This window comes from Dendrobium catenatum, unplaced genomic scaffold (assembly GCF_001605985.2).
Source record: "Dendrobium catenatum unplaced genomic scaffold, ASM160598v2 fragScaff_scaffold_586, whole genome shotgun sequence".
NCBI lineage: Eukaryota > Viridiplantae > Streptophyta > Magnoliopsida > Asparagales > Orchidaceae > Dendrobium > Dendrobium catenatum.
In genome coordinates this window covers 108,974-122,509 of record NW_021319048.1, presented here as the reverse complement: position 1 = coordinate 122,509, position 13,536 = coordinate 108,974, and the positions used below count along the sequence as shown (strand labels likewise).

Here is a 13,536-nt window from a genome sequence, read left to right as displayed (position 1 = left end):
GGGGGAATAAGGGCAAAGCTCATTCCATTATAATAAAATAGTTACAAGTAAAGAAGATATTGAGAACAAACAGTAAACATAAAAGGAAAACCTGTGAAGTTGAGCAAAATAATAAAAGCTCAACAGAAGATGAAAAAGAAAATTAGCCAAAATGTGAAAAGTTGGCTAAAACCACTATGAGCTCTAAAAAATGGCAGACCAAGAAATCAAAAGGCTCAGTAGCAAAATTTGCAACCCACCAGTCGGAATAACCCCGATTGCGAGAATTGCCATCAAAAGGATATAATGTTGCAAAGAGTCACCATCCAGGGGAAGAGTGTTGCAAATTGATCATCCTTGTCCCAAATACCAACCTCCAGCCATTAGCAAAAATCAAGAGCCGAAGTCCATTTAAATCCAATACGCCAGCCAAAAAGAAAAATCTGAAGATAAAGCTTAGTATAATATGCCAGTTCCAAGCAGAAACGTCCCGAATCACAATACCAGAAATAGGAACAATCAAGAGCCGAAGTGTTTTTGCTCTCAAAACTATTAGCAAATTTCCTACCATTCATTTATCTCCAAATATAATAAACCGAGCACCATAAGAATAGAAAGTTCAAAGAATGGTGATTATCTCCCCCAACAATAAACTCCATAATTTCAAATAGATTTGATCGCATAAGAAAATCCTTTAATCTAGATATGATATTTGAGATGATAGATAAATAGAAGTCACACTAAAAAAAAAAGTGTGAAGTACTTTCTAAATTTGAATTGCAAAAGCAGCAAGCTGAGTCAACATAGCTAGTCAAAAATAGAAAATCTAAGGGCACTAAAATTTCTTCATTGTAAAAATCTTGAATAAAGGTGTGAAATCAATATATCTCTCTCTAAGACCATCCACAGTTTTCAACCCACCAATCAAAGCCAGCCAATTATAAGGTGTTTCATTAGTCTCTCTTAGGGGTGTAAACGAGTCGAGTCGAGTCGAGTATTTGCCTTATCAAGCCTGACTCGTTTAGTTCTTAATGAGATCGAGATCGAGCTCGATTAGTGGGCTCGAGCTCGACTCGTTTAGAAAATATCAAGCTCGAGCTCGACTCGAAAGCTCGAACTCGTTAGAAAAGCTCGAGCTCGTTTGAAAAGCTCGAGCTCGTTTGAGAAGCACCAATGCATGTGATGGGTATTATTATATATATAATTATATCGAGTAGCTTGATAAGCTTTCGAGTCGAGTCAGGCTGAGCTTGAACTCGAGTTCGTTAATCATTCGAGCTCGAGCTCGAGCTCGTTAACGAGTCGAGTTCGAGCCGGCTCACGAGCGGGCTCGGCTCACTTACATCCCTAGTCTCTCTCTCTCTCCCTCTCTCTCTCTCTTACTACATATTTTTCCCAAATCAATGTGATCATACGTTCTACATTTCATCATATAAAAATCATGTCCGGCTCCCGTAAGCCGGGCCCATCCTTTCTCCCCGAACGAGAAAGCAAGGGCTCCCGCGCATGCCTGACTGCGTTCCAGAATCCCAAACGAAACGGCAAGCCCTTTCCCGCCATACAAACAAACACAGTCTCTCACCACTCCTCTGCCTTCCTTATCTTTTTCTAAAATAACTAAAAGAAACGAAGACAGAGCATAACAATGGCAAAGCCAACGATAGCCATCGGTGTACTGACCGTCACACTCGCCCTCTCCCTCCTCTTCCTCCTCCTCCTCCTCCACCTCTCCTTCTCTCTCCTTCGCCGCCGCACTCACCCACCATGCCCACTTGAAACACCTTCCCTGTCTCCGGCAAAATTTTCGCCCGCCATGCTCTCCCCTTTCTATGCTCATGGAGTCCTCCGCGCACCAAAAAGATTCCTCCTTTCTTCCCCAAAGCTCGATGCCATGCTTCATCCGTCGTCTCCCAGCGCGGACGCGGCCGAGAGCTTTGTTTGCATATCCAACCCTGTATTTGATTTGGCGAGCGGCAGAAGCAAGGCGGTGGTGGAGGAGTATGGCGACAGATCGCCAGAGCTGAAGCTGATGAAGAAGTTGCCTTTGAAGGCTATGCTGGCGCCGAAGGGGTGTATGGTGGATACGCGAACGTCGCTGGCGACGTCGGTGAGCGCTACGGAGACGAACATTGCTTCGTTCTCCCCTGAGAAACTCTGTTCTTCTCCCTCTTGGTGAGTTCTGTTCATGGGTGGAGCAGGTTAAATTCAAAGGATTTTTTTTTTTTTTTTTAAGTTTTGTTGCGATGAGAGTGGTTGAAGAAAGATGTGATGGAAGGAGGGTTGCCTGGAAGGAGGGGGTGGTAGTTTATGGTTGGAAAGATCGGAGTGAATATAAGTAGTTGAATTTCGTTTTGTATTTTTCAGTGTAGATTTCGATGTTTTGCTCTCTTTATTCGATTACTGCGCAAAATCTTTACTTTTGTGCGGCTCTGTGGTATTTGAATAGAAAGATAAATGATACAGATTTTGACCACTATTTTTTTTTGCTATTTAAAAAAATAATTAAAAAATTTACTGTAGAAAATATTTAAAAAACTTATTCTAAATAAAGCCTAAATTTATATATTCTATTTATTGCTGATTGAGTTTATTTTTAATCTTCTGATTAATTTTAATATTTTATTATATACAACAGAAATAGATTTATTTTTCTTCTATTAAGTATAATTAAGCAAATAATAAAATAACAAAAAAAAGTAATTAAATTGTTTCATTTTTTAGGCTAAAAGAATAATTTTAATGACTACTAATTTTTTCTTTTTTTCTTTTTTAATTTAGTTGGGACAAAGGTTTGATATTGTTATTGTGTCTCTGTTCATTGGCGCTCCAATTCCCTCACCTGTCTTTAAAAAAAAAGAGTTAAAGAGTTAAAGCTGTATATAATATATAGACAGTTTTTTTTTTTTGGGAAAATTTGGGGCTTTGTCCATTCATTAATAAAAAAGTTACAACTAAAGTGAGAACCAAAACTATAACTCCCTAACTAAAAAAGAAGTTAAGGAGTTCATAAAGAAAAAATACATAACAGTAATAAAAAACAAAATTGGCTAAGAAGCCATTAAAGACTCAGGCTGTCCTGCCAATAACGTATTTGATCTGAACTCGGAAGGGTCTGGGCAGGACAAAAAACCCTGGTTTCCAGAACGACCGTCCAAGGGGTAGCTGAAGAATCAGCATTCATCATCGTCCTTTCAAAATAATCTTTCCAGGCAACCTGTAAAAGGGACAAGAATACAGGCACCGCCAATAAGCATGAAGTGAGAACCAGCAGCAACAGCAGCTTAGTGGGTCCGCAGAGAAGGGATCCACCAAAACAACCAGGCAACCTGTAAAGGTAACAGTAATACAGGCACCCCAAAAGTGTAGAAATAACGGATGCAGCATAATTATCAGTCCACGGGCAACAACTTAACCAAACCATCCATTCACTGTAATGAATCATCTCAACCACTAAAATCTAGTAGTAAAACACCATCCAGAGCAACACCCAGAAGAAGGAAGGAAGAGTACAGCCAACCAAACCAGAATCCGGCAACCAGAATTTATAAGAGAATAACAAAATGACTTTTAAGATCATCATATCTCTTCCAGTATTTAACCTTAGCAAGAATAGTATGACGGATAGTATAGATTAGGTTAGATGGACTTTTCCAAACATTCTCAAACCTTCTTGAATTTCTTTCCCGCCATAAGAAGTAAATGGTGCTGCAAATAGTGAAATAGCAAAAAATTTTCTCCCAAATACAATAATCCAAAGAATCATCAAAAAACTTAAAGGCCTGCATCATATTTGGCCTTAAAAGAAAGGCCCCCAGAGGTGGTAAAAGAGTGGTGATGATAGTATACGAGAAGTCACATGTAAAAAATAAATGAGAATGACAGTCACTACCATCACTACAAAAGGAGCAAACAGAGTAAGCATCAATCCCTCTCATAATAAGATGATCAGCAGTTTTTAATTTACCAAGCATAGCCATCCAAACATAATAAAAAAATCGGAGAGACTTTTTCTCATGCCAAATAAATTTGTGCCAAAGAACTTCCTCAAATAATCCAAAATAATTGTTGTAAAAGGTAGAGAAAGTAGGATTAAGTGAGCCATCCCAGGAAACCTCCGTTTGCTCACTAAAGTTAAAATCCATAAGCTCGGATAACAGCATGTGAGGAGTGGAAGGTGGTAACATCCAGCCATTGAAGTTAGTGTAGCAGTTCACAAAGCATTTCTCAAATTTAAAATAAGGCATAATTTCTTTAAGAGCTTTTCCTTTGCACCAATGATCCCATTCCATAGAAAAGTTGCAGTTTTTGGAAGCAGAAAAAGAAAATTTCCTTTTAATCAAAATAGCAGTGTCATGAAGCTTTCTCTAGAATTTCGAGGAAGAAGAGGTAAGAGGTCTCCAAGGAGATATATATTTATTTCTAAACCAAGCAATAACCATATTATCCCTTGTGAAGAATCTCCATAAAAAAGAACAGTGATTGGCATGAAAAAGGGCATCAATAGACGGTATACCAATCCCCCCAATCTAGTAGGCAAAACAGTAGCACTCCAGGATATCAGATAAAGCTTTTTCTCCTTGATCTTGCCGTGATAAAGGAACGTCGAGCAAAGTCTAGAGATGACTTTACAACAAGATTTGGGTATAATGGAACCCCTTATCCGTTCCAAAATAATCTCTTTGTGAAAAGGGGATAATGTAATTGGTTAAAGCTTGCAACTGCTTTATCTCAGTTCTTCGTCTTTTTTTGCTTTCCTCATTGAGTTGCTTTCTATCTTTTATAAATCTTTTTTAAGTCTTTTCAGTGGCAGTTCTGTAGCAAGATGCAGGTACTTGAGAGAGAGAGAGAGAGAGAGAGAGAGAGAGAGGAGAGAGAAGGTACAGAGCTGAAGGTGAAACTGCACAGGAGAGAGAAAGGATCAAAACAGGCCATGACCGTGGCTTGGGTGAAGAAGACAAAGTTTCCCCTTTGATGTAAGTATTGGGGAAAGCAGCCATCCATATCCTTTTGTTTTTAATGCAAGATCGGTTCTTTTCATGTGAAGGTTTTCAAGGATCAAAACTGGACTCTCTCACACAGCTCACCTGGACTTGTTGGTTGAGAGTTTATGCTTCCAACTAAGAGATCTTGGATTCGAGTTGTGTATGCCTTGTGTGTGTGAGTTTGCCTTAAATGACCTAAATGTCCCAAAAAAAAAAAAAAAACTGGACTCTCTCTCCCCCCCTAGCCTCTAGAATTACTATTCCCAGCCAACTTGAACGTTAAAAAATTATTAAAAAAAAGATTAAGATATTAACTAATTTGCTTAGGTATCTGTAGATAGTGTTCTGGGTTATGTGAAATAGTGTTTGTTAATTAGAAGGAGCTGCCAAAAGAAAAAAAAACCTGTTATTTGGTTGTTTATTATTTCAAGGTTTTCAATTGCGAAGTTTTAGGGCATCTCCGACCAAAAAAATCATTTTTCACTCAAAAATGTCGTGAAAGTAAAAAATACCGTGATTCATCTCCAATCGAACTCTATTTTGCCCCTTTTGCGAAGGTAACGGTCGTTCACTTCTTCCACGCGTTTCTTCGGCAAGTTGGGTAGAAATAGAAAAATGACGGAGATGAACAGTCTGTTCGCCCGCAACCAAATAGAGGAAATTTTACCGTTCGGCTAAAGCTCGCGAGCGACGCCATTCAAGTGTTTAGAGTTTGGTTGGAGATGCCCTTAGTTGCACAAACCAGGAGGGGCATTTATTTACTGTTAATATTTTCAATTTCAAGCCTAATCATCTGCTTTGCTCTCTAACTAATGGACTCCAATGGAGTGACCGTTCGAAGAGCTAAAATTAGCATCCGATCAACTTTTGTCCAGCATTAGCATCATAAGTTTTTAGAGAAAAAAAATGTGAAGTATAAAATTAAATCTTACACTTGAAGAGAAGCCCACTTCCTTTCTCTGACATGGTAGATAGAAATCTAAGTTCATCAATAAAACTTGCCCTTCGCTGGAACTAAAAATAATTATGTATGGTATTCAAATACATTCGGAGGTCAATTCGGACGTGCCACATCACCCAATGCATATCACGTGTGAATTGAACTCCTACCATAATCAGAAGTTCGTAAGATAGAAAGGAGAACTATTCATGAGAAGCAATGAGTTGTTCAACAATTCTTAGAAGGGCCGGAGCACTTGAGCTACACTTCTGGTCTTCAAAGCACGATCGCCCTTCCTCCGCTGCCTTGCCAAGCTGCGGATCCATCGGCACCGTGCCAAGGAAGGGGACTCCCATATCAGTGCACATCTTCGCCGCACCACCTCGACTACTATCAAACACCTTACTGCAAGCAAAAAGTGACAATAGTTCTGGCGCATTCTCTATTATATACTTCTGAGCCCACTCAGTGACATCCTCCACAATAGTTTCTTTCCCCTCAATAATTACTCTTTCGAACTCGAGATCCAACACAGGCTGCTTCAATCTGCTCATGTTCTCCACAACTCCAAGGACTTTGATCCCAACTTTCTTGCAAAAGCTTATCTCCTTGCGTACATCGATTAGAGAAACCTGCTGTGGGGTGGTGACTATGACGGCGCCGTCAATACCGGTGGCCTGAAGGAATTGGACGATTGATATGTGTTCATCTGAGGTCCCAGGTGGGGCATCCACCACAAGATAGTCGATCTCACCCCAGTGCACATCCTTCAAGAATTGTTTGATGAGGCCATTCTTGCGAGGACCGCGCCAGATGACCGCCTCATCAGGATGGGGAAGCATGAAGCCTATGGACATGACGCCGAGATTGGAATCGACGTATATGGGAGACCAGCCGAGGTTGCTCTGATGGATGTCTTGTCCCTCCAGGCCGAGCATCTTAGGGATGCTCGGGCCGCATATGTCGATGTCGAGTAGGCCAACCTGGTAGTCCTTGCTTGCAAGGGCAAATGAGAGTTGAGCTGAGACTGTACTCTTTCCAACACCACCCTTGCCAGACAAAACCAATATTTTGTGCTTGACAGTTGCCATTCTTTCAGCTATAGCAACCAAATCTGATCCAAACAAGTTGAATTTAGTATGTTACCCAAATAAGTTGAATTTAGTATGTCACCTTTAAAAGTAGTCCATGATAGTACAGAGATGCACAACTGCATAAATTACAGCAAGATTTTGCAATACAAGTTGAATTATGATGCCTTCCTTCAAACTCTTCAGCAGTAAAAAAGACTGAAGATGAAAAAAAGCATAATTGTTGACAAAATGACCCACTGAAGAAAAAAAATTACACCCGGTGGTAGAGTGAGAAAAGCCATACGTAGTAAACTGCATCAGGACAGAAGAAGACCAAAAAATATATATAGTTATAAATAATTCAATAATGGCTAACAAGTGATACTAAGATATGACTAAAGAAGAACCACTTTATCAAGCCACGAGGTTCGCTATTGAAGTCTAGCTCAGCTTTAGAAGTCCGTACAAGTTAACCAAGAAGGCTTTTGATAACTTTGATAAAATATCATCATCAGCAAAACAAACGTATTTCTGTACAGGGTGAGAATAGTTTTGATGACTTCCAAGGAAAGATTTTCACATTTCTTAAGAGAACTCCAAGCTGTATATACATCACAAATCCACATTGGCTGTTATCAGTCTAAATAAGATTCAAGGCCCATATAACGTGGTACACAAACTGGGTTGAGTTTGCGAAGGCCTAAATAAGTTCTAGCAGTGGACAGAAGCAGAACCTTGCATAACTATTGATGAGTACATCGTTAGCAATTTTGACACGTGTAACATCGGAGACGCCGGAGATCGACGGCCACGATCAGGAGTTCTATTTTGAGTCATTTTATGTAGTAGTTTATTTTATTTTTCAGTTTTACTGTTTTACCCTTATGGGTGGTCATTTGATATTGTAGCCTCGAGGGTATTTATGTCTTTTAGTTTTTGTTTCATTTTGGCCTATTTATAGGAGGCCTCATGCATTGTATGAGGGAATGAATTATTGAATGAAAAAAAGGTTGTGCTTGTTTGATCTCTTAGTGAGTTCATGAGGGAAGCCCGAGAAGGGTGGTTTGCAATACCCATCAATCTTTGGAAGAGTCCAAGATTCGCGGTTCTTACGATCTCTTTGTGAGTTTGTTATTTTTACTTTTATCGTATTTGTTTCTTCATTCCTCCATCTTCCACTTCCGGCGTTCTTCCACATCTCCACCACCACCCCACCTCCGAAATACCACCTCTAAGTCCATTCGAACTCCCCATTCCCAAGCACCACCCGCCGGCCACCCATTGGACCCCCTTGCCGCCAGCCCCCTCTAGCTCTCCCCTTTGAATTTTGAATTCCTCTCTCTTAATGACTTTCCTAATTAAGCCATATTAATTTGGGAAATTAATTAAGAGGAGTTACACAAATTTGAAATTCAAATCTTCCCCAATTGATTACTCATCTATTTGAAAACTTTCCTATTTAAAAAAAAATGTGAGAATCAATTCAGATTTCAATTAAATCTTTGATTAAAGTTGTGGTCCCCACTCTACTTATGACAATTGTGCTCGTCCCTCTCTCCATGTGGCCGGCCCCCTTTAATTGATTTTTCTCTCTCCCAAATTAAATTAAAAGCTCCACCAAATCAGCCCCAATTACCTCCTCAATTAATGCTCCTAGTCATTAATGAATTAATTTGAAATTTCAAATTAATCTCCCTCCAACACCACTTGGAGCTGAATTTAAATCTCCCCGTAGCCCCACCCCATTAATTGTCCCTAAATTAATTCTCCAATCAAACACCTAATCTCCCGCAGCCGTAACTGCCTTCTCCAAGCCCCGTCTTCATGGATTTTTCCCCATTCCTAAAGTTGCTACGGGCTGTCCAAATCCCTGGACAGAACATGCATGCTGTCCAGAAATCCTAGACAACTCCATTGCTGTCCAGAAAAAAAATTCAGCTGCTGTCCTGAACTAATTCCAGAATTCTGGAAAGATTCTAGTGGCTGTCCCGAACTTTTGAACCAGGAAAACTGCTGTCCTGTCCATTCGGAATTGGTCCATTGCTGCCCAGAATATCCCCAGTCACTGTCCAGAAGTATCATGCTCACTAATCAACCCGTGGATTACCCGCCTCCGGCTACTTCTTCAATGGACTACACTTTGGGCGCCATTTGTCTCCTAGTGGCATCGCTCGGTTTGCTCTCAATCTTCCTCCGTTAAAGCTCCACCGTCAGGAGCGTGAGTGAGGGACCCAAGGTGAAGAGTTCTATTTGTTAACCGTGGATTATTGTTTCTCACCATAACATTACTCTCTATTTATATGTTGTCAATTTGATATTGTCCCGTTAATCTAGTTGTAACCGCATGCCTTACATAATTTCAACTTGAGAATTTTGAAAACCTAACTTGGGTAAGCATTAATTCTATAACTAGCAAAGTTTTAATAATCTTATATTAAGAATACCCAAGCAGTTCTTGTTTCCATGCATTACGTTTAACATCAACTATGCTAGATCAGTCAACAAAGAATCATGGAGACCTAAAAACAGGGCCATAGGGCATAAGGATCACACAAAGGGTCATTTGTTTGGATGCATTAGGAGTGTACTGCATTACTTTTCTCTGCATAAATTTATCTTTTTGATGTTTGAATTGAAGAAAAAGAAATGCTAAGTAAAATTTTGAGGAATTTGAAATATATCAAAGCCCTATTTTCCTTGCATTTAAAAACCATTCAAATCCAGGGCTCATAATTTCTGTCTCCCACACCACTCCCACCACCCTTGGCCACTGCAGGCTGCTGACACCCATCATATTTCAAAACGCATAAAAAAACATCTAACCAAATCAAATCCCCCATCGACATTTTTAAATGAATGTAATTTAAAAATATCCAACCAAAAAATTTTATGAATTGGATTATATTTCACTGTCCACCTAAGTATTCTATGTGAGAGAGAAGGATATATCTCACTGCTTGACAATCGTCTAATTTGTTCTGTAATTCTCTTCCTTCCAATCAATAAAATCTTTTTCTCTTCTATTCTCCAAAGGAATTCCTCATTCTACACTATCAAATTTACTGGCTTGATTAATCCAATTTCATCTCACAAATCATTTTGCATAGATGATGAATAGAATCTCCCTAAACTTGTGACCTCTTTAAGTCAACATCTATCACTTAGTTCTCCAGAAAGATTTGATAGCAAAATCTAGGTCAAGCCTTCCGGTGATTCCGGATCTAACAAAAGAGATTTTAGGCAAATTTCAGTTAGAGATTAGAGCTAAATTGAAGGAAGGGTACCTTAGTGGTACTAGATTGAAAGATGAAAGAATGAGAATAAGGGGATAGGAAAACTGCTTATGAGATGCATAAGCTTGTGGTATATTCATTCTCTTATGTCACTAAAAATGCATTATCATGAGAGATACCATATATTTCTAAATATATTATATCAGTTAATAAAGATCAAGAAATTCTAACACCACTTGAATCCAACGAATAACTAGTGTCACTTGATTTAAGGAACACCCAAGGAAGTGGTCAGCCATGGTATTGACCAACCTTCTGAAGTATTGCTAACCTTGCGATATAGCCAACTAAAGGCAGCTTGATAAAGCCACTCTTTGAAATACTGCCACCAAAAGACACCTGCAGATATCTCGTATCCATCATATGCATAAATCATAATGAAATCATGGAGCTTTTAATCTAGCCTCTGGCAGAAAAAATAATTACGATGGAATGCTAGCCACAATTAATTCCATCTCCTTATAGAACTCATGTCTTTGTGGCTTTGCCTAATTGTAAAGTTCCCTAGAAAAGAATTACCAGGATGAACTATGATGTATGAAAATAAAAATAAAAACATGTAAGATTGAGTTGGCAGAAACGCTATGTTATTTCCATCCTAACAAGTTAAGAGTTTATCACTAATATCCTTCAAAACATGTATCCAAACATATTTGGAAATGCAATTAGCAAGTAAAATTATGAGGGTTGGCAGAAACTTAAAAGAACAAAGTTTTATCAAGCCACAAAAGCTAATAGAAAAAGTGAATTTCCATAAAGCGAAACAAACACTCAAAGCAAAATAGTAATACAAACATTTCTAGCATAATGTAAAAGAAGCCTCTGCAAAATTTTCAAGTTTAAAGGCATAAGCTCCATTGTAACTTTTGGTATCCTAGATCGACATTGAATGAAGCTTCTCTATTAACTGAACTCTTCAAAAGAATGAAATACATAAAAATAGAAGATAAAAATCACACAGCTGCAAGTTTCAGTAGAAACCAGCAGGAAGATTCAATATCTTGTCCAGTTAAGTTTGAATTTCTTAAAAGGGTACAAGTGAACTAAAAAAGATAAAAGAAACAATGTACAAAAACTGAGAACGTTTGATAGAAAAACATAGGATCATATTAACAAAACCTAATTACAATATATGCAAGTTCAGTAGAAACCAGCAGAAAGATACAATATCTTGCCCGGTAAAGGTCTAATTTCTTAAAAAGGTATTAGCTGACTTAAAAAAAAAAAGATAAAAGAAACCATGTAAAACAACTAAGAAGGTTTGATAGAAAAACATAGTATCATATTAACAAAACCTAATTAAAATAGCTCAAACCTAAAGTAATAACAAAAACATTTCCGAATTTACAAAGTACAGGGATGAAGAATGATGAAATACCAGGATCTGGGCCTTTTGGAGCAGTGGCACATATTTGCTGATTAGGGCAACCTTCACAAGCATCAGACTTCCCAGCGGACTCGGACTGAGGTCCTGGGCAATCTAATAGGCCAGAATAAAATCCAAAACATTAAAACAAAATCGGACTTTACAAATCCTTAAAACAAATAAGAAAATATAAAACATAATCAAGGAGGAGGAGCATACGCTCATTGGCATTCTCTGGGATTTCTTGGTTTCCATTCTCCATCTTAAACTCTCTGTTTTTTTTATTTTTCTTCTCTCTTGCAAGTTTCCAAGCTTCTTTTGTACGGAATAACTGCAAACGGCAAATTAAGGGGCTGTTTGGTGGGGATTTAAGCCGAATTTATCGTAAATCCTGCCAAACGGTTTGAGAGAGCAGTGAATCCGAATCGATTGTAAATCCCAGATTCACGGATTTAAGAAGTAAATCCGAGATTTACTAGGGGGCTGTTTGGCAACAGGATTTATGCAGGATTTGAGCAAGTTTTATGCTAAATCCTGCCAAACAGGATTTAAGCAGTCGGTAGATCTCACGGAGGAATAAATCCTCCGTTTCCCTCCTTTTCCGTAAATCCCAGATTTACTAAAACCTGGAGTTCGGCGGATTTACGGGATTTGGCTGAAGCGCGCGAAAGGGAGAACGATAGTTACCTTCACAGCGAGCGAGCTCCCGTCGCTACGTTCGATCCAACAGGGAGAACGGAGAACTTTCGCGACTTCCGATTCGACGTCGTCGAAGGAGGCGAAGAACGTTTTAGCGACTCGTTCAAAACCCTACCTCACGCGAAGCTCGCAGTCTAACAGCAACGAAGAACGCAGAACAGAAGAACGGAGCAAATCGTCAGTAATTATTTAAGAATTAAATTAAGTAATTGATCTCAAAATTGACTAAAAATAATCTTTGGGAGCTCAACCATCTGTTTTTTGATCTCAAACTGAATGACCTCAACTCTGTTGGTAGTAGATATACCTGGTTCAATCTACATCTTGACAATCCAATACACATCAAATTGGATAGAGCTATTGTTAATGAGGAATGGAAATCTTCTTTTCCTTACTCCTTTTGCTCCTTCCAAAATCCTACCGGTTCGGATCACTGCCCTATCATTCTGCATTCAGGTACTGCTACCTCATCTAAGCACAGATTTTTGTTCAAAAATTTTTGGTCTAAATTGGACAGATACTGGGACTTGGTTTTACATATCTTTTCATCCCCCACTTCTGGAAACCCCACTTTGGACTTCTGCAGCAAACTAAAACTCCTCAAAGGCAATATTAAAAGTAAAGATTGGTTCAATTCTACTTCTATTCAAAAGAATATGGATGAGCTCAACCTTCTGCAATCTGATTGTCTTAACAGACTCAATTTGGATCCTCTTGATTCTACACTTAATGCCAACCTTAAGGCTATTAACCAGAAAATAGTTGACTTTTCTCATATGTTGGCCTCCTGGATTATACAGCGTGCTAAAGCAAAGTGGTTAACTCAAGGGGAAGATGACTTGAATTTCCTTTATGCAAAAATTCGCGCTCGGCAAAGCTCTAACAAAGCTGTCCTCAATTTGGCTTTTACCATTAGCTCCTCTTCTAGGCAAGATACTATCAACTCTATTATTGACCACTTCAAAACTTTGTTCAACCCCCCTTCTCTTGCTGCATGTGACGTTAATAATTTTCCTATGGGAAATTATATCACTACTTTTATGTCTCAAAATATTTCTCTGTCTGTTACCACGGATGAAATTAAGGCAGCTGTATTCTCGGGAGCCTCTTCCTCTGCTCATGGACCTGATGGTTACAACTTCTTCTTTTATAAATCTGGCTGGCACATTCTTGGGTCGTTAGTTTGCAAGGCTGTTAGGGGATT

The 13,536-nt window shown here is 38.9% G+C and overlaps 2 protein-coding genes across 2 annotated transcripts; one reads left to right on the top strand and one right to left on the bottom strand.

Annotated features, from left to right (window-relative positions):
* The first annotated feature begins 1,338 nt into the window (after nt 1-1,338).
* Nucleotides 1,339-2,203, top strand: LOC110115305. Its single transcript, XM_020848497.2, has one exon. It carries the CDS (start codon nt 1,625-1,627, stop codon nt 2,153-2,155), a length of 531 nt encoding a protein of 176 aa, XP_020704156.1. The 5' UTR covers nt 1,339-1,624; the 3' UTR covers nt 2,156-2,203.
* Nucleotides 2,204-5,838: 3,635 nt separating this feature from the next.
* Nucleotides 5,839-12,010, bottom strand: LOC110115346 (cytosolic Fe-S cluster assembly factor NBP35). The gene is made up of 3 exons (XM_028694859.1): nt 11,853-12,010; nt 11,646-11,747; nt 5,839-7,015 (listed from the first exon to the last, which is right to left on the bottom strand). Exons 1-3 carry the CDS (start codon nt 11,893-11,895, stop codon nt 6,105-6,107), a joined length of 1,056 nt encoding a protein of 351 aa, XP_028550692.1. The 5' UTR covers nt 11,896-12,010; the 3' UTR covers nt 5,839-6,104.
* Nucleotides 12,011-13,536: the final 1,526 nt, after the last annotated feature.

Coding starts and splice junctions, on each gene's coding strand:
- LOC110115305 (XM_020848497.2), top strand. CDS start 1,625: ATGGCAAAGCCAACGATAGCCATCGGTGTACTGACCGTCACACTCGCC.
- LOC110115346 (XM_028694859.1), bottom strand. CDS start 11,895: ATGGAGAATGGAAACCAAGAAATCCCAGAGAATGCCAATGAGC. Junction 11,748..11,852: donor CCCAGAGAATGCCAATGAGC/GTATGCTCCTCC, acceptor CTGGCCTATTAG/ATTGCCCAGGACCTCAGTCC. Junction 7,016..11,645: donor TCCAAAAGGCCCAGATCCTG/GTATTTCATCAT, acceptor TGTTTGGATCAG/ATTTGGTTGCTATAGCTGAA.